This window comes from Vicugna pacos, chromosome 9 (genome assembly GCF_048564905.1).
Source record: "Vicugna pacos chromosome 9, VicPac4, whole genome shotgun sequence".
Lineage (NCBI taxonomy): Eukaryota > Metazoa > Chordata > Mammalia > Artiodactyla > Camelidae > Vicugna > Vicugna pacos.
The window spans coordinates 47,155,564-47,178,530 of NC_132995.1; the positions used below are offsets into that span (position 1 = coordinate 47,155,564).

General features: G+C 37.7%; 1 protein-coding gene and 1 non-coding gene across 2 annotated transcripts in view; one reads left to right on the forward strand and one right to left on the reverse strand.

Moving 5' to 3' along the window:
- CNTNAP4 (contactin associated protein family member 4) overlaps positions 1-22,967 on the forward strand; it is a 222,802-nt gene that overhangs the window by 122,792 nt on the left and 77,043 nt on the right. Inside the window, exons 5-8 of the mRNA XM_072967746.1 lie at positions 12,171-12,374; positions 12,929-13,113; positions 13,889-14,032; positions 17,733-17,994. Of these exons, the coding sequence (XP_072823847.1) occupies positions 12,171-12,374; positions 12,929-13,113; positions 13,889-14,032; positions 17,733-17,994 (795 nt within the window). The remainder of the gene's footprint in view (positions 1-12,170; positions 12,375-12,928; positions 13,114-13,888; positions 14,033-17,732; positions 17,995-22,967) is intronic.
- Positions 2,514-2,620, reverse strand: LOC140698577 (U6 spliceosomal RNA). The gene has a single exon (XR_012076382.1). It is a non-coding gene; the product is annotated as a U6 spliceosomal RNA (small nuclear RNA).

A 22,967-nucleotide genomic window follows, 5' to 3' on the forward strand; every position in this document is an offset into this window, starting at 1 on the left:
CATTTGCTGTCTCTTGGAGTAAGCACATCGTCCATGCATTTAGTCAGCCTCCTTTCACAGGCCCACGGTTGAAGGAGCAATACTGGGAGCCAACATTTTAAACTCGAACATAAACACATGTGGTAAAACGATACAGCAGAATTCAATGTAAAATGGCTGTTGGATAATTATGGATAAAAGAGAAAATTAATAAACTTAATAGAAAAATACTCTCATAGATGACCTAAAATAACCTCATACTGGGTTGGTTGTGAATGCCTATGGGAATGTATTTGATCAAATTGACTTTAACTCCTCAATTACACCATAGTCAACACTCATATTTTCCACCTACTCATAGCATCAGCCTTGCAGAATATTAGTCTTTTAATATTTAGCACTGAGTTATCAGATTTGAGCAGCTATCTGGAAGGTGGTGTCCTCTATTGGGAGGGGGCACTGGAAAATAAGTAAGTTCTGGAAGGGAGCCAGAGAGAGAATTAATTCCATTGTTGACTCGTTGAGTTCAAGTGCCTGTGAAATATGGAAGATTGGAACACTACACCCTCTGGGTTGAAGATACAGAATTGAAACCTATAAAACATCATTATTGTTATTAAATCATCACATTTCCACTTACTGTTGATAGTAAAAGTTTAAAGTGCTGTGTTTGAACAACTACTCATGTCTTTGAAAAACAGAAATGCATTTTATCATAACTAAAGCAGGCCCTTTATAGTGTCTTTCAGGTTCAGGTAGGGTGCTTTTTTATGCCAGGACCCTCCCCGCCCTGTGCCTAACGTGTGTGTTGGCTGAAGTTATAGGTGCAGGCGGGTTCTGCGAATATTGCTGGGAAAGAGGCTGTTGTGAGAACCACACATAGTTTTATTACCCTCTCTCTCAATGAGTTAGGGCAGTAACTTGTTATAAAGGAGCATCAGGTGAATGGAAAATCCATATCAAAGAGCATGTTCTACTTTTATGTCGGTAAACCTGAAGTTGTTTCCTGAGTAATGAGAGAAGGGGAAGCTAAATTTTATGGGTTCAAAGGGAAAGTATAAATTTCAGATGTCTTGGCCATTACAACTGTGACCATGTTTATAGATCTAGACAGGAGGTGCATGTAAGAAAGTAACTTGTGGAAGAAAGAAGAAGACAAGGACATGTTTGATGTTAAAGAAATACTACTCTGCTTACTGTGTCCCAAAGGATAAACAATAGTAAACAAAAGCAAAAAGGGAAGAGAGCTCGATGGACGTGAGTGTGTGAGAAGTCCCTGGGAAGTGGCAGTTAAGCCGCAGGAGGTAATGTTTAATTGTGGATGAGCTGCTGAGGCGATTGCCCTGAGTATAAATCCTAAATTTCTTTTCTCTCATTCTTGCATAAACATTCTCATTTTGCAGTCCGTGACCCCTCCTTCCTCATCCTCGGCAGAATAAGCGCATCCCACTGCCTGGCCTCAGTGAACTAATTTCAGTTTCTTTGACATGCCGCGATTTCAGGATTTTTCTGGTTTTAGGATCTTTGTGCAGTTCATAGGGCGATCGCCACACACCCAGCCTTCATCCCTCTGCCTACATAATTCTTTTACTCATTGTCTTTTCTCGGCGAAGGAATCACTGTTTCCGACAACTTCTCAAGGACCTCCTGCTTAGGTCAGAGGACATTTCCACCGGCTCCTGGATCAGCTGTCCTGTTCCCGATCGTATCATGCACACGTTAGGCTCTGTTATAACCAGATGTTCCTTTTTTTTGGCATTAGTCTTCTGAATAGATAAATGGATGACTGGAGGCAGGTTTGAGGAACCTCCGGAAGCCTTTTCCTATCATGCTAGCGGCATATTCAGCCTGTTAATGATCAGGCATTGAACCCACAAAGAACTGAGTGAGAAAACTGGAAGAGAAGAAATGTACAGAAGTGTTAAACAGTTGTGTTTATTTGCTTAAATGCAGACCGTTTAAGAGAAATTTATAGATTGTGTTTAATAAATGGAAACAAGTTAGTAATTACAGAACTCATGTGTAGTTTAAAAAGTAAAGAATGTGCATTTCACAATGTAAAAAATCTTGAAAGTTGAAACCACGTACATCAGGAGATTTCCGTATAGAAAATATTTGAATAGGAAATGTAAGAAAAGAGCATGAGAATTGCAAATATTCACATGGATGAAAAAACCCTGAGAGAAAACTAAGTAACAGTCTTCTGTCTCCTCAGGATGCTGCTCTCACACCACGTGCCCGCTTAGGGGAAAATGAAAAGCAGGGGGTTTGTTAGATGTTCTCTCCAGAAGAGTTGTGACTGAATCCAGTGCCTACTTACTGAGCAAATCCAATATGCTAAATGCTCAAATCCTGACAAGGTGCTTTAAATACAACCCTGTTCTCAGATTGTTTATCAGCTAATACTATCGCTGAGGAATCCCATTTGTTTAACATTTTTTTATTGATTTATAATCATTTTACAATGTTGTATCAAATTCCAGTGTAGAGCACAATTTTTCAGTTATACGTGAACATGTATATAGTCACTGTCGAAAGATACGGAACGCTTCACGAATTTGCGTGTCATCCTTGCGCAGGGGCCATGCTAATCTTCTCTGTATCATTCCAATTTTAGTATATGTTCTGCCGAAGCGAGCACTGAGGAATCCCGTTTTATGTCAGAGTTTAAAAAGAAGGTAGATTCTGGTCCATCTTAAATCAAAGAGGATAAATTCTAATTCTTTGCAAGTTTATAGTCTTAATATTTTAACTTGATCCTAAGTGACTTTATGTTAAACTTAAAATAAGGTTAGATATTATAATACCAGAAGATAAGGGAACTATGAAAATCTACCAGGATTATGTCAAAGGAACTCAGAGCCAACTGAGGAGGCTCTCACTGACCCAAGATGGAAATGTTTTAGCACCAATAGGGATAATAACTACATAAAATGTGTTAAATATACTTAAATGAACAGGTTCATGCTTTACTAAGAAAAAAAACTCATTGGTCACCTCTGAGAGATATTAAGGGATCAGCTCATTATTTTGAAAACTATTAAGTGAAGGAAGAGCATGAAGCATTTATCCTACTTTTCCTATGTAATCTCTACCTCAGGGTAATCAGGTAGAAGCCCAAATAGAAGACAAGAGGGGATTTCTCTTTAAAGTTCTCTTCCAGGTGAGAAATACAGAAGGAATAGCAGACTTAGCAAATGCCCATTTTGCAATCCTAAATAAATTAATGGACCAAGTCAGTAATTCTAAAACTTCACAAGAAGAGAGACTATTTGCTTTTAGGTATCAGTCGCAGCAGAGTAGCTTTTAGGGGACTATCTTGCTGCCCACAGCAATGATAACTGCTGAATAAAAAAAAATATTTTAAAAATTGGTTCAGGGTTTTGAAGTTCAACTCAAACCAGGCAAAAACTTGAGAAGACTAGATGCCTGAAAGATGGAAAGCAAACTCCCAAAGGTCCACGTTTAACTGACTTTCTCCTTATGACATCATAATGCTTGAGCAGAGCATAGCCAGATTTTACGAGGCTGAGGAGACAGAGGTCACAGTTCAAGGCTATCAAAGAGGCTTGACATTTAGGTGGAATACTGAAAAGAATGGAGTCAGAGAGGGAGAGCCCCGACTCCTTCATAAACATCCCTCTTAAATTCTTGCCTGATTCCTGACCTGCGCATGCCCACGATGCATCAGGAGATTGAAGTCCTAAAGACTTCATTCAGCATTTGCCTGGTTCTGGGAAGGACACCTTTGGAGTTCAAGTCTTGCCAATTTAGACAAACTTGTTAAACACTTTGGGCTTTTAACTGAAAAGCCAAAAGTGTACTACCTTAGGAATAAAGACCATAACTGCGGACCAATTGTTAGGTCTTAGGACTAAGGACAAAACCAAAATAGACTTGTCCCAGCAAAACTTGGAGCCAAGCTTTCACAGGGCCAAGGTCATCTGCCAGTCTTCGTTTCCCTGTGGATCTCTTCTGCTGAGTTCCTGCCATGCCATCTATCCCTCCGCAGTCTCTCCCACCCTCCTAGTTCATCTCACCCTCTCCTCGTTATCTCACTTTCCCCTCCTCTCCTGACCCTAGACATTCTCATAGGTGTCATCTAGCCAGCTTAAAGATCACTTCCTCAGAGCTGTCATTCCTAATCAACAACCTAATTTAGATCTTTCTGCTCAGAGCTCTCATATAACCCTGTGCTCTTCCTTTAAGCTCCACTTACAATTTGCGAAAACATCTGTTCACATGGGGTGAGTTGCCCAGTGTCATTCTTTTCCTTACAACTAGAGGATCCAAGAGGACAGAGTGTGTTTACTGTACCACCAGCTCCTCCTATAGGACTTGCACAGAAAACGTTCAATAACTATTTGTTAAATGGATGAATTCAGAAAAATATCTGATTAGACATGATATAAACCCCAAAAATGAATAAATATGTAAACATCCAAATTTATTATACTCAAGCAGTAGCAATTGACAAAAGGAGAGATATCTCTGAAATGAACATACGAGATTTTCAAAGCTGTTACTATTAAAATGATAATAATATGCTAAATAATAAATGTCAGGGCATTTTGATATTTCCATTGGATACCAACAGCTTTTTTGTGTAGCATGAAAGGTTGGAATTATTCTCCACATATTCCAAATAAGGAAATTGAGAATCAGCATTTAATTGATTTCTGTGACATTATGAAAGTTACTAATGTTAAGAAACCCAACTTAACATAGTCCAGCAACACACTCAAGTGTCCTTGATGTTGTAAATGTTACCTATTTCAAATCGATTTAAAAGGTTAATTTAGATTGATACGTTAGTGCCTGATCATGTTTGCTCCCATAACCTCCTGGAGTGTTGACACTGACCTTAACTCAGTCTATTTAAAACCATGATGATAAAGTCACCTTTTCCCTGTGGTTATGTACAGCACTTGATCCTGTGCCTTCTTCCTTTTTATTGTATTAATTTTAGTTGTTTTAAAGTTGAGTCCCTTAAATCATCCTGTGTTCTCTTATGCTACTGTGCAAAAATAGAACAACCTATTTCCTGTTGATTTCTCGAGTGCATGGACTGTCCTCTCCATCTCTTTAAAACCCAGTTCTCTAATGCAGATCTCAAGTGCCTATACATCATGCTGTAGCTTTCATATTTCACTATATAATAGTTTAACGGTGACTCAGTCTGATTAATGTTTCTTAGAAGTCAAAATTGGACCTCACTTTGTTTGGTGATTCATAGGTAGTAATTTTCCAATAAAGAGGCAGTATGATCGGTGTTTAAGACTGAATTCAATTTAGACAAGAAGAGTTTGGCCCATAGCTCTTCTCTCCAGTGGTAGCACTCTTTTTTTGTTTATGTTTCTAGGGTGATTCCCAAAGAATTATTAGAAGACTCTTGTGTCTTTTTCAAGAACTCTTTCATGACCTTCAGTAAAGTCAACGTTCTGTTTTTTAATGATTTGTTCTTCAGTTCATGCATTTTCTATTCCAGTTTCTCTCTTTTTAAGTTTCTTAGTTAACCAACCTCATCAATAGGGTGATGATTCATGGTTTAACTCACAGAATCCATTTCTCCCTGAAACATCTTTCTGAGACAAGTCGTTACCACCTCCACAATTTTCTGCAAGTACCACCTAAGATAGAAATAAATAAAACAGTTTTGTTTTCCATAGTACAATTCAATATGCAATGAGGTTGTTCATTTTCAGAGAACAGTTTTCTGTAAGCTACTCGTTCTTGTCGAATAACCCTCATGCTGTCGTCTACCTCAGAATCACTCAAGATCCTGTATTCCTGAGATGGCTCGCAGAGATTCTAAATTAGTGGACATCAGGCAGAGCCCAGGATGTTGACTGTTTATGGAAACCACAGGAGACTCTGCTTAGCTGACTGTAACATGGTAGGACCATGGAGCACAATTTGAGAAACCATGCTCCTGGATATGTTTTTCCTAGTAACTCACTTGTAGGGTGGGGAAGATACTGCTTTTTCAAATGGCAACCCCTCACAATTGAAGAAGCCTCAAACTTCTGGAGTGGAGTAGGAAGCAGGGGGGAGGGAGGAATGCTGGGTTAAGTGGAAGACATTACAATGATGAGTGTGTTTGCACGTGAAATATGCAGAGGTAGAAAAACAGTTTGCTGCTCACAGAGGTGAAGCATCTCTGCAATTTAGTTAACATCCTCCTCTGAGGCTGAGAGGTTCAGCTCCTGCTACACATGTTAGAAATCATTCGGGACCCAGCCCTGATACAGAAGCGAAGCTCTGAGCACCGGCATGAATAATCACATCTCAGGGACGTGTGTCCCCCCACACCCCCGCTAGACTATAAGCTCCTGAAAAAAAATGCACTTGGTTTTATGCATTGCTGTGTCTTCCACTGTGTTCACAGAAAGGTCTCCATAAATATGTGTGCAGAAAGGAGCACAGAGTATGTGTTTCAGCAGTCCACTTCTGACATAGCTCCCTGAAAGAAATCTGAATATTTTCTATCAGAAGACTTCGTTCTATAGGAGATTGTATTTCTGAATCATGCGAATCAAGCAGGCTTTAGCTGATTTATGGAGTCACAGGGAGCACTGATACAGGAGTAGGCCTGCAGTCTTTGTGGGTCTCTTCTTTCCCTGATTCCTGCTGTAAATGAGAAGATGTGAGGTGGAGGTATTCACCGAGGAGGATTCAGGTCACCGACAATTGCTGTGGTGAGTCAGCGAAGGCATTTGCTGACAGACAGAGAAAAAGCCACAGAACCCGCAGATGGCTCAAAATCATTCTTGCTGCATAACCTGGCAATGACATTGGTAATTGAGCATTTCTTGTGCACTTCAGAAATTCATTATTTTTTAAAGAGTCCACTTTAAAAAAACAAACACACCAAGTGTATTTATTAAACTACTTTGGCTCTACCCTTTTCCCTGCCCAATATTCTGATAATAAATAATAACATTAGCATTACTAGTAGTTAACATTTATTGAATTCTAATTATGTGCCAGCAACTTCAAAAATTATGTAGGTATGCATTCATCCAACAATCCTATGAAGAATATACTGTTATTACCATAATATTGAAAATCAACCATACTTCAATAAAAACAAGAATATACTATTAGTATTCACATGTTACAGATGCAGGAACAGGGACAAAGAGGCAAAGAGAGTAAGTAATTTGCTGTGATAGAGTAACTCCCTTTGACCATAAATATGTCACATTACACAACAAAGAGACTTCACAGTTGTCAGTATGTTAAGGATCTTTTTTTGTGTGTGTGATAGGCAGATGCTTAATATCTTTAATATAGAAGCACTTAGTTAAAACCATAACATTGATCAAGTTCAGGTTTTTAAAAAGTGTAGCTGGAGTAAGTTAAGGATCTTGGGTTGGGGAGATTGTCCTGGATTACCCTACTGGACCCAGTATAATCACAGGGGTCTTAATAAGAGAGAGATGAGAGGGTCAGAGAAGATGTGACTAGGAATGCAGAAATGAGAGAGAATGAGAGAGAGAAATTTGAAGATGCTGTGATGCTGGTCTTGTACATGAAGGAAGGGGCCATAAACCAAGGAATGCAAGGGTCTCTAAAAACAGAAAGTGGCAAGAGTGGAGTCCTTGCCAACACCCTGATTTTAGGACTTCTGAATCCCAAAATTGTTAGGTAAGAAATTTGTGTTGTTTTATGGAACCAAGGGCATGGTCATTTGTTACAGCAATAGTAGAAAACTCATACCCTTGCCCAAGATAGAATGAATAGTCAAATCCACACTGATTAGTTGCCTTAACTACTAGGCTAAACTATAATTTATTATGAAAAGTGGCTGAAAAGAGGACTAGAGTAAGAGGAGGTGAACGTGTCAAAAGAATTTGCAACTTGTTACTAGAAAATTAGAATTCATGGCCTCCTCATGGTGGCCACATTGTTCATAGTGATAATAATCCAGTCATTAAAAATATAACCTCAATTATATGCCAATCTCTTTTGCAAAAACAAGTAAAAAAATTTAGACAAAATATTAGCAAATCAAGTACAGTGATGCATAAGGATAACATAACATGCACATTTGCATCCAGGAATACAAATTTAGCATTTTTGGTAATCAAGTAATATAATTCACCATGTTAATAGAATAAAAAATAAAAAATATGGTCATCTGAATTTATTCTATATCAATATTTGATAGAATTCAATACCTAATTCATGATGAGAACTCTTTACAAGATAGGAAACAAAAGGAACCACTTTAATCTGATAAAAGTTATCTACAAAGAACTTAACAGCAAGCATCCTACTTAATGGTGAATTATTGAAAGTTTTCCCCTGAGATCAGGAATGAGACAAGGATGGTTATTATTATCACTGCTATTCAGTACTCTCTTGGAAGTCAGTGCAATAAAGCAATGAAATAAATACCCACTTGAAAATATAACCTCCTGTGTCTTTGGACTGTAGAACTTTCACTGTTACAGATCTTGTTAACTTCTAATTTTCAGGTTTTCCCATAGTCCATTTTCTAATAATGGGGTATTTTTCAACTTTTCCTATGTATACAATTGGACTGTGTACAAAAGATTCTTTTCCCAAAAGTGTTTGACAGAAGATTGGAATAAATGTGTTACTGACTGTTAATTTAAATATTAATATTATTTTGGATGCTTAATTTAGTGTTCCTATCTAAACAGATAAATACAGTGCTCTTTCAAGAGTTAGAAAATCTGAAAATCTTTGTGAAATAGTGAAAACAAATTCACCCTAAACATTATCAGTGATGGCTCAGCCTTGAAATGTTGCTTTCCCCAGTCAATTATGTGAAGCCCATTTGCACTTTTAAATTAGTAGTGAGTTTAAAAGCAAAATCTTCAAAAATGTGAAAGCATGGCTCTCACTCAAATATAGAGTAAACACATATTAAAGATGCATTTGATTTATTAAAGAAGGAATCTGAAGAATGAAAGCTAGTTCAAAGAAAATTCAAGAGACTGAGTAGATATAGGAATCCAAGAAAGAAAGTTGGATCACTATTACTAGGTTAAGTACACAAATGGTTAATATTCAACAGGGCAATAAAATCATAACTTTTGGGAGTATATTTTCTACCAGATGAAAGTTATTTACATCTGTACTGGGGGAAAAAATTCTGTAAATTAACGTGTAAAAACCTAGAGTCTGGCCCTAATCAGTAATAAAGAATAAAATCAGACATTTGTGAATTCACCAAGTATTAAATAATCTTTAGACAGGCCTCTTTTAAAAAGCTCCAGTATGACACTGAAAGGATATGAAGTTATTCCTTTGATGTATTTCCAGTTTTTCCAATTTTTCCTAACAGTGGTAAGATGACTTTCAAGAGTGGCTACATACCTCTCTCTCCCACTGGCATCCTTGGAGAACTAGGTGCTGATATTAAATTCACATTCTTTCTCTCCCACTCCCCCTCTGTGTCTCTCTCAAAAGATTGTTTTTCTCAGATAGTTCCAGATTTTTATATCACTAACTATGTATCATAGCATAGTGTTTTGTGATTATTGCTCAAAATTGTATGCTTTTTATATATCAGATAAGTCTGTAAATAGCTTTCTATAACAATGACTTATATCAGACCTGTTATGAGTGAGTTTTCTACCTAAAGTATTGCTGTCAGAAGCCATCCTGAATTTGGCTGTTTCGTGAGAATCCGTGTGCATGTGTCGCACGCATGTAACTTGCAGTTCTCCTGTACTGACATTGTATTCACATTCTGAATTGTATCTAGCCTCTCCCCCCAGAGAGTATTGTTTTCCACATGCTTGTGAAATCTGTGATGTGATTGTGGTGAGTTTGTGGAATCCTCTCCTGCGCTCCTTTCTTGCTTTCAGGCCCCCTTCTACAAGGGCAGCCCCCTTACTCCTCCCTCCTCCCTCTGGGAGCTGAGTTTCTGACTGCCACTGGAGTGTGTCAGCGTTCTCACAGCTTCCTTTCATGACAGTGAAGGAGAGAATATGTTGGGAGAATGTCTAGGCCTCTTGAAATTAACATAATAAGAGCAGTTCTAGTTTATGGGGACAAGCATGGGACTTGAAGACTGAGAAGAGTAAGAAGATTATTGATTACTATCTGCTTAAGCCTCAGGTTTCTAATCCCGAGAATTGAGTTTCCCCAACTACCTTAAGTAAAGCGACCCCAGGCTGCTTTTATTCTTGATCAGAATGCCTGTTACAATCTGTAATGATTTATGGACATATTTGTTCACTTGCTACTTGTTGTCCATTTTCACTGAACGTAAGTTCCCTGAGGGCAGGGACCATGTTGGTATTGATCCCTCTTTTAATCTCAGCATGCGTCACAGTGCCTCCGACAGGATGGGCTGAGTAAGTATTTGTTGAGTGAAAGCATCCAATTACTTAGTGTGGTGCCTGTGAAGTAAGAAGATGATAGGTAAGAGTGAGAGAAAATGGCACGTGCCTTCTGTGTAAGACACGAGACAGAAACAGTATCCCACTGCCTTAGGCACCACTGCTCTAATATGTTTTTCACTGTCCCATGTGGCTGATGGAAATGTTCCCAGCACCAAGGCTTTAGGTGCCATAAAAGCCTAATATGACCATTATAATGTAATAATAGTGAAGAAGAGAGAAAAAAAGAAATAGAAGGCTAAAGTAACACAGGCTAGACCTTCATTAGGAAGAAAATCCTAGCTAATTCCAAAAATAGACTTTATCGGAAATAAAATCATTATAATGATGGTTGCCTTTAAGCGATGCATTAACTCAGAGATAACTGCATTGCTCCAAATGTGTCAGCATTTAAAGTCTGTCTTATTGGAATTTTCTTAATTTATTGTAATCTAATAATCATAGAACACATTATTTGTATTTGACACAAAGTTATGTTTTTGCCATGCACATTCATTCAGCTATATAACAAGGAATAATTGTTCAGTTAACATTATTCTTTCTACAGAATGCAATGTTTATTCATGTGCACTTGGTGAATGAATTCTTTATAAGCACATTAACAAGATGTGGAAAAATCAAACCTCTGAATTTCCAAAGGATAGCTGCAAAAATAGTTGAAAAAAATTGGGGGCGGTGGTGAATATAAATGGTTCGCATTAGGTATGATGGATAATCTGAATGAAATGCATATTTGGGCACACAAGTAGACGTAATAATTTTGTCAAGTGAAACAAGATGAGTAAACTGTAATGTCATTGTGTTGACTGGGAGAAGTCACCTAACCAGTTGAAAAATAGCTTCCTATTTTATTGGGCTTCCCTAACCTCTTCATTTGTTACATAAATGCACTCTCAAGGGTAATTGCTTTTAAAAAAATCTTTGACTTGTGAAATGTGGAAAACACTGCTAGGCTTTGTGAGCATCATCGGTTCTTTTTTGTGTCTTGCTCAGGGTGCAACTGATTTTGACAGATGTACTGTTATGTTACTAGTATAACATGACATCTTTTTTTCAGATGAACTGAATAAAAGTGATCTTGACAATGAGTAGATAAGACACTGTCAGAAAGCTGAAAAACCTGTCAATGTCACAGTTGTGACACAAATGCAGCAGAACAGCCCTTATAATGTCATTAAGTGACTATCTTTCCAACAATGCCCTTGAGAAGACAGAAGATAGCATTGCTCTTAAATACCATTAGTTAGCCATACAAATAATAAAACACAAAGAGCAGTTTAATATATACTTGAGGAGGCATTTGATGAGTCTGATGTATGTGTATGTATTTATATGTGGATCTCTTTTATATATAGCACATAGAAAAGTATTGTGAGATTTCAGAACCGCTTTTTCAGAAACTCAAAAACCATTTAACTTCAACATTTCAAGAACATCATTAAAATGTTGATCATGAAATATGCAAAGTGGTTTTATGGATATTGATTATAACCTTCTCCCTGATTTTTTTTCTTATGGAATGAGAAACAGTCTTTAATAATATAAAAGGGAATTAGGAATACATTTCACAATGTACTTCTGGATCATGCATTTTGTAAACAGGTGTGTAAAGACTAGAATGGAATCAATCCCAGGTATCAAGAAGGAAATTAGACGTTTGGCTCTTTTATTTTCCATTACTATGATTGCCTTGAGCTGAACCACATGTACGAGTGTATGTATAATGCTCTCTCTCTATATGTACATTTAAAATGCTTTAGTGAAAAGCATATTTATCCTTAGAGTGACTTTTAATTTCTTTGTCTCTAGGGTCAGAGGTGGTTGATCTTGATGGAAAAAGTTCCCTTCTCTACAGATTTGATCAAAAATCCCTGAGCCCCAGAAAGGATATAATTTCTTTGAAATTTAAAACCATGCAGAGTGATGGGATTCTACTCCACCGGGAAGGGCAAAGTGGAGAACACATCACACTGGAATTAAGAAAAGGAAAACTCTTTTTACTTATTAATTCAGGTAAAACTATTTGGTCTTAAAAATCTGGCCGTTTAGATATCACTTTAGTAACTTTATGCTTTTGTAGCTTATCTTTTCAACAATTAAGGTGCCTTATTTCCACATTCAAGAGTTTATGTGTAAATGCCATTATTGCACTTTTGGGTAAAAATGGTTCCTAGTTTGCAAATTGTACAGGACTCTCATTTGATGTTTCTAATGTAGTGCTGATAGAACTACACAGCTATTTTCAAATGATGATGAAAGGGATGGGTCATTGAAAAATACTGAAGGTAGTAAAAATAATGAGGTTGTAGCAAAGATAAAATTTACATTGTAAATGAGTGTGTGATGATGGGTAATACTAATAAAAGGAATTAACAGTGGAAGAAATTACACCAAGGTTGAGAGGATATTATATTCAAACATTGGGTAAATTCAGATTGGTTGTTTTGGAAGGAGTGCCTTGAAAGAGATTGCAGTTATTATGAGAGACTCTGCTCCACAAAAAAGAAACTTTTTTTTCCTTTTTTTAAAATGGGGAATAATGGTGCTTAATTTTTTTCTCTTCTAAGGTGAAGCTAAGCTGCCCTCCACGCACACCCCGATCTCCCTCACCCTGGGCAGCCTGCTGGATGACCAGCACTGGCATTCCGTGCTTGTCCAGCGCTTGGGCAGACAAGTCAACTTTACGGTGGATGAGCACAGGCATCGTTTCGACGCCCAGGGAGAATTCAGTTACCTGCATCTTGATTATGAGGTGTGATGGTTACCTTTCGATTAATACAGGTTTTGTGATGTATCTGTGGTGTAGCCACACGAAAGAAAATGCAGTATAGAAAACCCACCTTCAGAGTAAATCAAGGTCCTGATGAAGTGGTCCTCTAGGTGACGTAACTCACAGTAGCAGGTTTTGGGTACACACTACTGAGACGTCATTTTTCTCCCAATATGTTAATTTACTATTATGGAGAAACGTATAGTCACAAATTGCCACATGTGGGAAATCTCCACGAAGAGATCTCATTACTACAAGTAACTGCAGAGTGTGTTCCATGATTCTGAGGAGATACAGGGCACCACAGTGTAGATTTATTGTGAAGAGAATGTAGCAATAAATAGATTAATTAATTTATTAATAATCAATTCAAATGCACAAGTATCAATGCCAGAAGTGTATATAAAATAAAATGTCATAATCATTTACAACTGTTAGAGAAGTCAAGGTTTACCATGGATATAAAGATGTATTTTTCTTCAGCAACCGATAAATACCAAAATTAGGTGTGATTAGCAACTTGTAAGAATAATCAAATTCTGATATAAATAAAAACTGAATGTATATAAATTTGTTTTAAAATCTGCATCTTAATTTTTTAAAAAATCTCCTTTTGAAATTGATGATACGGTAGTGTAGGAAAATGAAAAATTGATCTATCTGTGATGATTACAGCTATAATTGCTAATCATAATTATTTAAGCAAATTATCAGGAAATCACTAAACAATATTATTGATGCCGTTTTTCTTTCTAAGATCAGCTTTGGAGGGATTCCAGCACCTGGAAAATCTGTGTCATTCCCCCATAAAAATTTTCATGGCTGTTTAGAAAATCTCTATTTCAATGGAGTGGATATCATTGATTTGGCCAAGCAGCAAAACCCACAGATCATCATCACGGTAAGAAAGTCTTCAGTGAATGAACGAGGAAAACTATGTGGCTTTTTCACACAAAACATTTTGCTTCTTTCTGGATTTCCACTTGATATGATATTTTAAAATTTACTCTTTTTCTTTAAAAAAATTTCTCTGCTTGGCAGTATGCATGTAAGGAATTAATTCTATGTAAAAAATTTAAAATTCACAGGGCATGATTATTTTATTTCTATATAAAGTAAAGCATTTTTTGGGGGGGTACAGCTGTTAATGTATTTTGTTGTGATATATTAGTCCTAGGAGACTAATTTCTTTTGCTTTGTAATTTTCTTGGTAAGATATTCACTGACACACTCTCTAAAGAAGCATACCAAGTTCCTGGAATCATAACATCCATGTATATTAGAGAAGCATTCGAAAAACTTGTATTTTGCCATGGTCAATCATAACTGATAAAAGAAAGTAACGGGCTCTTACAATATTGCATCTGCCGATCTGTCCCAAGAGCAACGCTGATCAGGCTGCATTGTATTCTAATTCTATGGAAATGCGGCCAAATTTAAATACAACAGTGTTGATCAGGGTCCAGTCAGGGAAGCAGCACCAGTGTGAGTTTAGAACAAGGGATCTATTTTTAGGACTTGGATCTTAACAGTTGTCACAGACTCGGGAAAAATGGAGGCCAGATGTCTGGAAGAAGAGATGAAGCAGAGTGAAAGAGAACCAGAACGAGCTGGAACAAACCAGCCCCTCTGTGATTGTTGCTGAATCCCGGCCTCTGTGCCCCGACACTGAATTGAAATCTGGAGACAGAGTTTTGGGTGAAGCAGTAAAGAACAGCTTTATTTCTTTGCCAGGCAAAGGGGGTCACAGCAGGCTAATGCCTTAAGACTGCGAGCCCAATTTGGGGAGAAGTAGCAAGGACCTTTATAGTGAGAATCCAAGGAACAAAGCTTCTGATAAACACCTGTGAACGTGTAGGGGCTGCATTCTTTCCTCCCTGACTTGGCTGCTTTGGCGTCAAGAAAACCTGATGATGGGGCCTCCTGTTTCTTTGGTTATCAGACCATGTTCTCCTCCTCCAGTGGGCCTTAGTCTGGTGTTTGTCTTCTGCACCAGGAGTTAATGAGTCATATCCCTGGACATTTCTGTGCCTGGAACAAAGGTTGCTTAAGAGGGAAGATGAATGCTCTAAGGAAGAGAGAAGCATGTGCCATTTAGAGTCAGGCTAGAATGTGCTTCAGCATGAGGAAAGCCATTTTTGGTTACTGTTATCTGGGTACTTCAGAGAGGAGCTACAAGCAGAGATTTGGGGGAGGGGCCTGTCCCCGGAAGGCCCCATGGGGTCCTGCTGCATTACATGATCATCCTTCACTGTGCTTTATCACACAGAAAAACTTTGGAGTGAAATGGCCGACCTTTCACTCCTGATTCAAATGTCATACAGGCTCCCTTTTTGGCTAACTTTTAATCAGAACCAGACAAGAAAGGTGATTCTGGGAAAACGTGGTTTCCAGCTTAACGAGCTTGATGATAGAAAAGCAGACATAACTATCATTTGAATACATTTCTGTAATTGTTCAAAATTCAAAATATGTTCATTTCAGCTCATGTTGTGTCAGCAAAACCTAGCACACAACATGGGAATGTTTATTGTTTACAAAAGATTTAATTCCTAATTCTCTGTGTGAATTGATAGCATTTATATGAGTACACCATCCAGCAAGATTTTTAGATGTTGTTTTTAATAAAAGGGAAAAGAATTTAAAAAGAAAAGAAAAATATGACAAAGAAATAGATGTGAGTGTTTCATTGCAAAATGAGTTTCCAGAAACTGCTCACGCAGCTAACACTCACTCTTCATTGCCAAGAGGATTTGCTGCTTGCAGGGTAGTAGACAGCTGTCCAAATGCAGCTGGTAAATGTTTCCATTTTTACCAGGTTTGTTAGTCTTATAATTGCCTTTACATTATGGGTCAGTGTAGTTCACTCCTCAGCTTTCATTATTTCATTCATTGGGACAGGATATTTGTCTGCAGTGAAAGCTAATTCACTTTTAGCAGTATCACAATATAGCTAAATGTTTTTGTTTAACCAAGACCTGTGGTTTAATTCCAATGTGTATTCTCTTAAATAAAGTCATTTCATTGACTTTTCAAATCTATACTTAGAAAATTTGTTAAAGATTATTTTCAGGAAAAATGAAAATATTTATCTTTATTTCTGAAGCCTGCTAAGGAACATGCTAATTATTTCTAAATAGTTCATACCTTAACATTTTTAATCCATAAATATATATTTGACACTAATAGTAAAATAATTTTTCATGCACAATATTTTAATGAAAATGCACACAATTCTAGTGTATCTTGAAGATCTATTTTAAAACCATTAGATGAGAAGTAATACATGTAAATCTGATGACAAGGGCATAATGATAAGAAAAAGATAAAAATCTTCAAAAACAGAATGCCAGTAGTACATCGTAGTGTGCATTGTTAAACCTAAAAAAAAAAGAGAAAAGAAAAATGAAAAATAGGCAGAGATTATGAACAGACCATTCTAAGGAAAGCAAGTTCAAAAAAGCAACAAACTCATGAAAAATGCTCAGGTTCACTATTAATCAGGTAAGTACAAAGTAAAAAAGAATGAAACATCATTTTGTCATTTTGTCATTAAATTTGTGCAAATTTAAAGGACATATATAATACCTCTGGCTGTCAAGGATGTGGGGAAAAGCATATCTTTGTATACTACTATCAGAAATGTGGAGAATTTTAACTTTTATTTGGAGAGGGGAGGAGATGCTGGAAATATTTATTAAAACATGTAGATACAGTAGTTCTATATGTCAAACCCTCTTCTGCAGAACTGAAAATGCCAGCACAAAGAGAAGCCTGCAGAGTTATTTATTCCAGCATTGGTAAGAGAGGCAAAACCTGAAAGCAAAGTGAATGCACATTAATAAGAAAACAGTTGACTAACAACTGAAACATTCACATAGTAGAATATTATGCAATCAATAAAAGTAGGAATTAGGCTTATGCCAGATAACTCAAAGAAATTTCCATAAGGTATTTCTTAATGATAAAATCACGATACAATAAAGGGCGTAAAACATGGCTCCTGTTTTTGTAATACATATAATGCCTAGTGTGTAGATATATGTACTCAAAACATTTATTTATGTGTATGTGTATGTACATATAACTGAACACCTAACTTAAACATATATCTAGATATATATGTGTATATATACATATATATGTCAATGGAATCAGAGAAAATTATGAAAAAATATGGAAGGAAAATGGGTAGCTCATTAATATTGGTAATGTTATGGGGTGGGTTACAAGCCAAAGGCAGCAAAAGGGTGAAAAAAGTGAAAACAGAAAACCAAGTAAACCATGAATAATTGTTTTAAGTAAGTTTTTAGTGAATTCAGTTACATTGAGTTAGATGTGTTTATGAAAGTTGAGAGATGGGGAGAAAATTTCACCCAAAAATCCCAGGAGAAGATTTGCCTGACCGTAATATCTCTGGATTTGAAGAACCTTTAAGACATGGCAAGGTTTTGAATATCCATGTTGATTACAATTTCTGTTGTTGTTTTAAATCAGGGGTAGTTAGAGACTGATCCACAACCTCTGTGACTATTTCAGATTGTATGACTAATGTGATATGTGTGTTATTCTTAAAGCTTTTTCTTTTACTTTATTCTCAGGGAAATGTGTCGTTTTCCTGTTCACAACCGCAGTCTGTGCCTGTGACTTTTCTGAGCCCCAGGAGTTACTTAGCACTGCCAGGCTCTTCCGGGAAGGACGAGGTTTCTGCCACTTTTCAATTTCGAACCTGGAATAAGGCAGGGCTTCTGCTCTTCTGTGAGCTTCCTCTGGTTTCAGGGGGTCTCCTCCTTTTTCTTAATGATGGAAAACTTAAGCTGAATTTCTACCATCCAGGAAAATTATCCAGTGACATCACAGCAGGTAATAAGTGTATTCCCACAGGCAAAGCATATGGGTTTGAAAGATTTCATTATCTCTCTGTCCCTTCTCCATAAAACTTTATGCATAACCCCCAAATTAATATTTGCTTAATAAATGAATACTTGAGTTAATAAGATTATCTCTTCTTAGAGGAACTCGATTCCAATTTTCTTTTAAATTTGGTTTCAACACTGGTGGTTCTTATTAACCAGAATAATAGTTGTGGGGGAATAGAAATGTCCCTGCTAGGCCCTCACCCAATCCAGATGAATCATCATGTCCTGAGAAAATGTGTTTTGGGAAAAATAGGAAAAACTCCGAAATGGACCCCAGTTTGCTGGGTGTCCTCAGTGGAAAACGAGTCCTCGTATAACAGTTATTAGTCTTACCTGGTCTTTGAGAGATGGGGAGTGGTCTTTCTAGACTCCATATCTGTATCTCTATATTAGTGTGAATGTACAGCCTAAACATTTAGTCAGATTGATTTTACTTTCTGATGTAGTCTGTGCCAAGGTGCAAACATTTGGGAAGGATGGAAAGATTCCTGTAAAATTCCTCATATGGGCACCAAATGCAATTCTCTGCATTTCTAGGCAATACGGTATCATTTTAATGATTAGAAGTCATATAATTAAGGAGACTATATGAGTGTCTGGAAAATTAATGTCTAATTTAGGTCAGTGCTTTGGGTGAGGGATATTTTTGTCTCTTCATTAAAATTATATAGTTCTTGACAAAGGATCTCCATCGCATTTTCATATATATGGAATAATACCCAAGCCAAGCAACTGGAGGTCACATTGGGGTAAATTGCTACATCAATTTAATAAATGATCTTTAAAAACAACTTAAAGATGCCATTGCACTACTCATCTATAGCAGCTGTGACCAAAATTAATAGAATACGACTGGGAGAGGAAAAGAGGTACAATACAGTCAGAAACTAAATGTAAGAAAAACAAGTATACAGATGGATATGGTTAGTCTTTATATATCTTTTGTGTTGTTCATATATCACTGCAGCTTAAATGTGGAGACTGAAATTTCAGTATCAATTATAATTTTTCAGAGGTACTGTGCTGCGACTTTTTAATGTAATGCTCAAAATGAGGTAGATGTGCAGGCTTGACAAAAAGAAATAAATTAATCAGTGTCATATTAATAATTAATAGGCTCCCTAAAATGAGAGTCTAAAAATGTAAGCTTGCCATTAATGTGCAGTTTATTGTGATGTATTTGACATCCTCTGAGGTGGTTGCATTCATAGCCTCATTTTCAACATCTTAAACAAGCTGCTTCAACGCAATGCTGTTGTAGTGAGGCCCACAGAGCTAGTCCATTTCTGAACACTTTCCAGGCATGCAAATTTAATAAATTACTAGATGCAAGTCTATCTAGATTACTCTGAATGATTTTTTTAAATCTCTAAATTAATGTTTAAATCCACTTGCATATAATCTGTCATGACAGCATATGACTTAGTGAGATTGTGCTCATAGCCAATAAGGATCCTCAACAAAATATGAATGTTGATATAGCGAAGTTGTTACATTCAGATAACACAAGTGGGCCTTTACTCACCAACTCCCCCATTCCTATTTTTCTGATTTCTTTTAAAATATTAATTTTTGCTAGTTTCAGTGAGGCCAAGTACATTTTGCACTTGAAAGTAGGTTATGTCAGTGGTCTGGGTATGTGGTCCATATGTTTCTCTCAGAGGAGAGGACTTTCACAGGTCCAGTGCCTGATAATTAAATCAGTTGTCAGAGTGTATTTTAACGACACTGAAGAGATTCCATTACCTATTGGTGGGTTATTATCATATGATACAAATCATTTTATCATATAAGGGTGGCTCAATTTTTCTTAGCTAGTGGAGATATAGATTAGTAATCCTACATGTTTTCAAAACTCAAAGTTTTTGTCTTTTATAATGGAATAAAAATTAAACTGTGTTGGGAAGAACAGAATTGTACAAATATTTGAATTATCAAGCTAAATTTTTAATGTGACGTGCAGTTTTGCAAATTGTCATTTGGAATGGTTCAAAAATGCTATATCAGCCTATGTCATTTTTGAAATATTAAAGGTATTAAATTAGTCTAAATCATAAAACACATTAACAGTACTATAAAATCCCTCATGTCACAAAATGCTTTCAGTCTTTGTCACCTTTATAGATGGCAAAGCAGAAATCATTCAGATGGTATCAAGAACCTAATGAACAATTCGGTTATATTTTCCTATTTAAAACAAACTCCTTACTGTCACCTTTGAGATTTCTGCTATGATTTTAACGCTGCAGTTACTTTTGCTTAAAGGTGAAAATCAGGCCTGAAAACACGCTTCCTGCCCTCGTGAGCAGAGCCCAGCAGATGCAGGCTTGCAGGACATGAGATGTTTCTGCGTGTTCCATTTACTAGGCATTTGTGATTCTTGTGGTCCTGGCAGTGGGGCAGCCCTCTTGATTTGCCTTACCCTGGGGAAGCCATTTCTTTGAGTTCACTTCTTCCCTTTCACTGTTGGAATATTCCTACCTTTCACATTAGAGCCCCATCACTCCCTGAAACTCTCACTTTCCCCTAAAGTGAGTGGCAGCAGTGACCCCCGTATTTTCCTCTTGGCAAGAGCTATCTGGTGTCGTGGATCTTTAATTCTGGTTAGTGGATATAGTTAGTGAACATAGGAAAGTCTGGCAGTGTTTCAGAGTATAAAAGTTATTTGGAACAGACAAAGCCCTTCAGTTGCTCCTTGAGTAATGGCCTTTGTATAACTGCCTTTTGCTCCTTTGCAAAGAACATACCCTACACAGCAGGGTTTTCCCCTCTTTACACATCTTCCTCCATGGATGTCTGTTACAGTCTTATGAGAGAGTGATGGCAGCTAAGCTGTCACAATGTTTCTGTAGTAATTTAGGACCAGTACCTGAAGGGTATATACGAGGAGCAGAGATAAACCATTTTCCTCCCCCTGTATTTTCTGTGTCTATGTGGTTTGGGCCTGAGACAGAGAAAAAAGAGAGAAGGAAGAAAAGGAGGAGGAGGAGCGAGAGAGCGATCTGAAACAATCCCACATTCTGCTATGACCTGCAGTGGCAAACCCTTCCATTTATTCTTCCAGTTGGTGTTGTCAGCGGTTTCCATCCAAAGACCACAGTGATCACACCTGCAATCAAACAAGTTGAGTCTTTGTTTATTGCAGCAAGGAGAACCCCCCCCCCCCAGGGGAACTGTGAAGAGTCTCATTGTAAAGGTGTTAAGACAACTTGTCCCAGGATTTTGTGTTGTGTTAGCTGATTTGGGGGAAAGTTTCAAGAAAGTAGAAATTTGCTCTGGATTAAATGCTGCCAGGAGGTGAAGGTAATTGTGTGATTAAGTGTTTTTTTGTAAATGTTAACTAGAAGGATGGAGGATTGAAGTAAGGCTAATTCTGTAATTGATTAAAAAAATCAGTTGTCATTCGCATTATCCAGGAAAGCATTTGGTGTTTTTGTGGTTTGGGCGGTAGCCTTGCTTTTGTCTGTGCTTAGACCAGACTGTAAAGTAGTCTTGATGTTTTTGATCCCATTTCATTGTAGTGACAGAGTGACCTTCTGATATTGATGTTCTGTGAGCTGGTTTATGCTCCGCGGGAGAACGCCAAGGCCTAGCTCTGGGTGCCCGCCAGCATCGCACACGACCAAGGCCTCCCTGCGAGCGCCAGGCCAGGTCCTAGCTGTTAGGGGCTGCTTTTTTCTTTCTCAAGGTTAATTGTTTAACATGAGTGAAAAGGAAAAAAAAAAACCCAAAAAACGGAGGGGGTGCTGTCTGTCCTGCAGGCAGAGCAGAGTGCGGGTTTTGAAATCGGGTCACCTGGGCACTTCCTTGGGTGACCTGTGTATCCTCCTCGGGCTCCACTTCCCCAATATTTAACATGAGAACAACAGTAGTCAGGTTGGAGGTGAAACGACATGCATATAAAGCACACAGCGCCTGTTATGAATAACAGGCACTAAAACTGTTGTTATTATTTTGTTATTATACAAGCAGGATGCCCCCTCCCCTAGATTCAGAATTCGTCAGTGGTGGGAGCAGTGTATTAGAGTTAGCATTCACCTACCTAATACCACGAATCGGAAAGAATACAAATTCTGCAGTGCTTCCCTCCCCTTCTCCCTTTTCACTGTGATGTGGCCTTGGAAAGGGGCTCACTTCCCATCAGACCTTAAAGTGGAAGGAGCTGTAGACTTAAAAATCAAATCCAATTTAAGAATGATCCTTTTTTTAAATGTAAAGTAAGGTGAAATGAATGAAATGGGTCTTTCATTATTTAACTTGAGTAATAAATCCCACTGACAGGTAATAAAATCCTCATCATACACAAATGATGTCCGTTACAAGTGAGGCTGAAGGAGAGCTTTCTGAAGGCTCCCCCACAAACATCGTGCAACCTCATGACCCGCCAGCTGGGCACATAGGTGCATTTAACTCTGTCAGGTCATGGAGTGGTGGTCTGCATGTAGCCCCTCGCTTGTGCACCTGTGAACCCCCCCTTTAAACCTTTGTCCTCTAACCGGCAACTTGTAGATGGTCTTGGGACATTAGTCTATCGTCTTCCCAGGTTGCTCGTCTCCTCAATAAAGCAACTTTTCATCTTCATTAAAAAAAATAATCACAGAGTGGGCTGTCCTGGCAGGCTTGTGTTCATCATCTAAGTTAGCTTCTGTATTGACAGAAGATGCCCCCGAGCCTTTGATTTCATCCTGCTGCAGCTAGCCAGCAGCTGCCCAGAGCACTGCTGCTGGAAGTACGCTCCTGGAATACGCTAGTTCCGTGAAATACTAGTTACCGAGATGAGTAGAAAAACAGAGAGTAAGCTCTTAGAAACTGTTACAGCAAGAAGGTAACTGCCGCAGCATCTTAGCGTGCAGTCAGTGGGCCTGTATTTTATGTGTCTTCTTTATTTAATTTTTTAGTAATTCATTTTTATTGAGT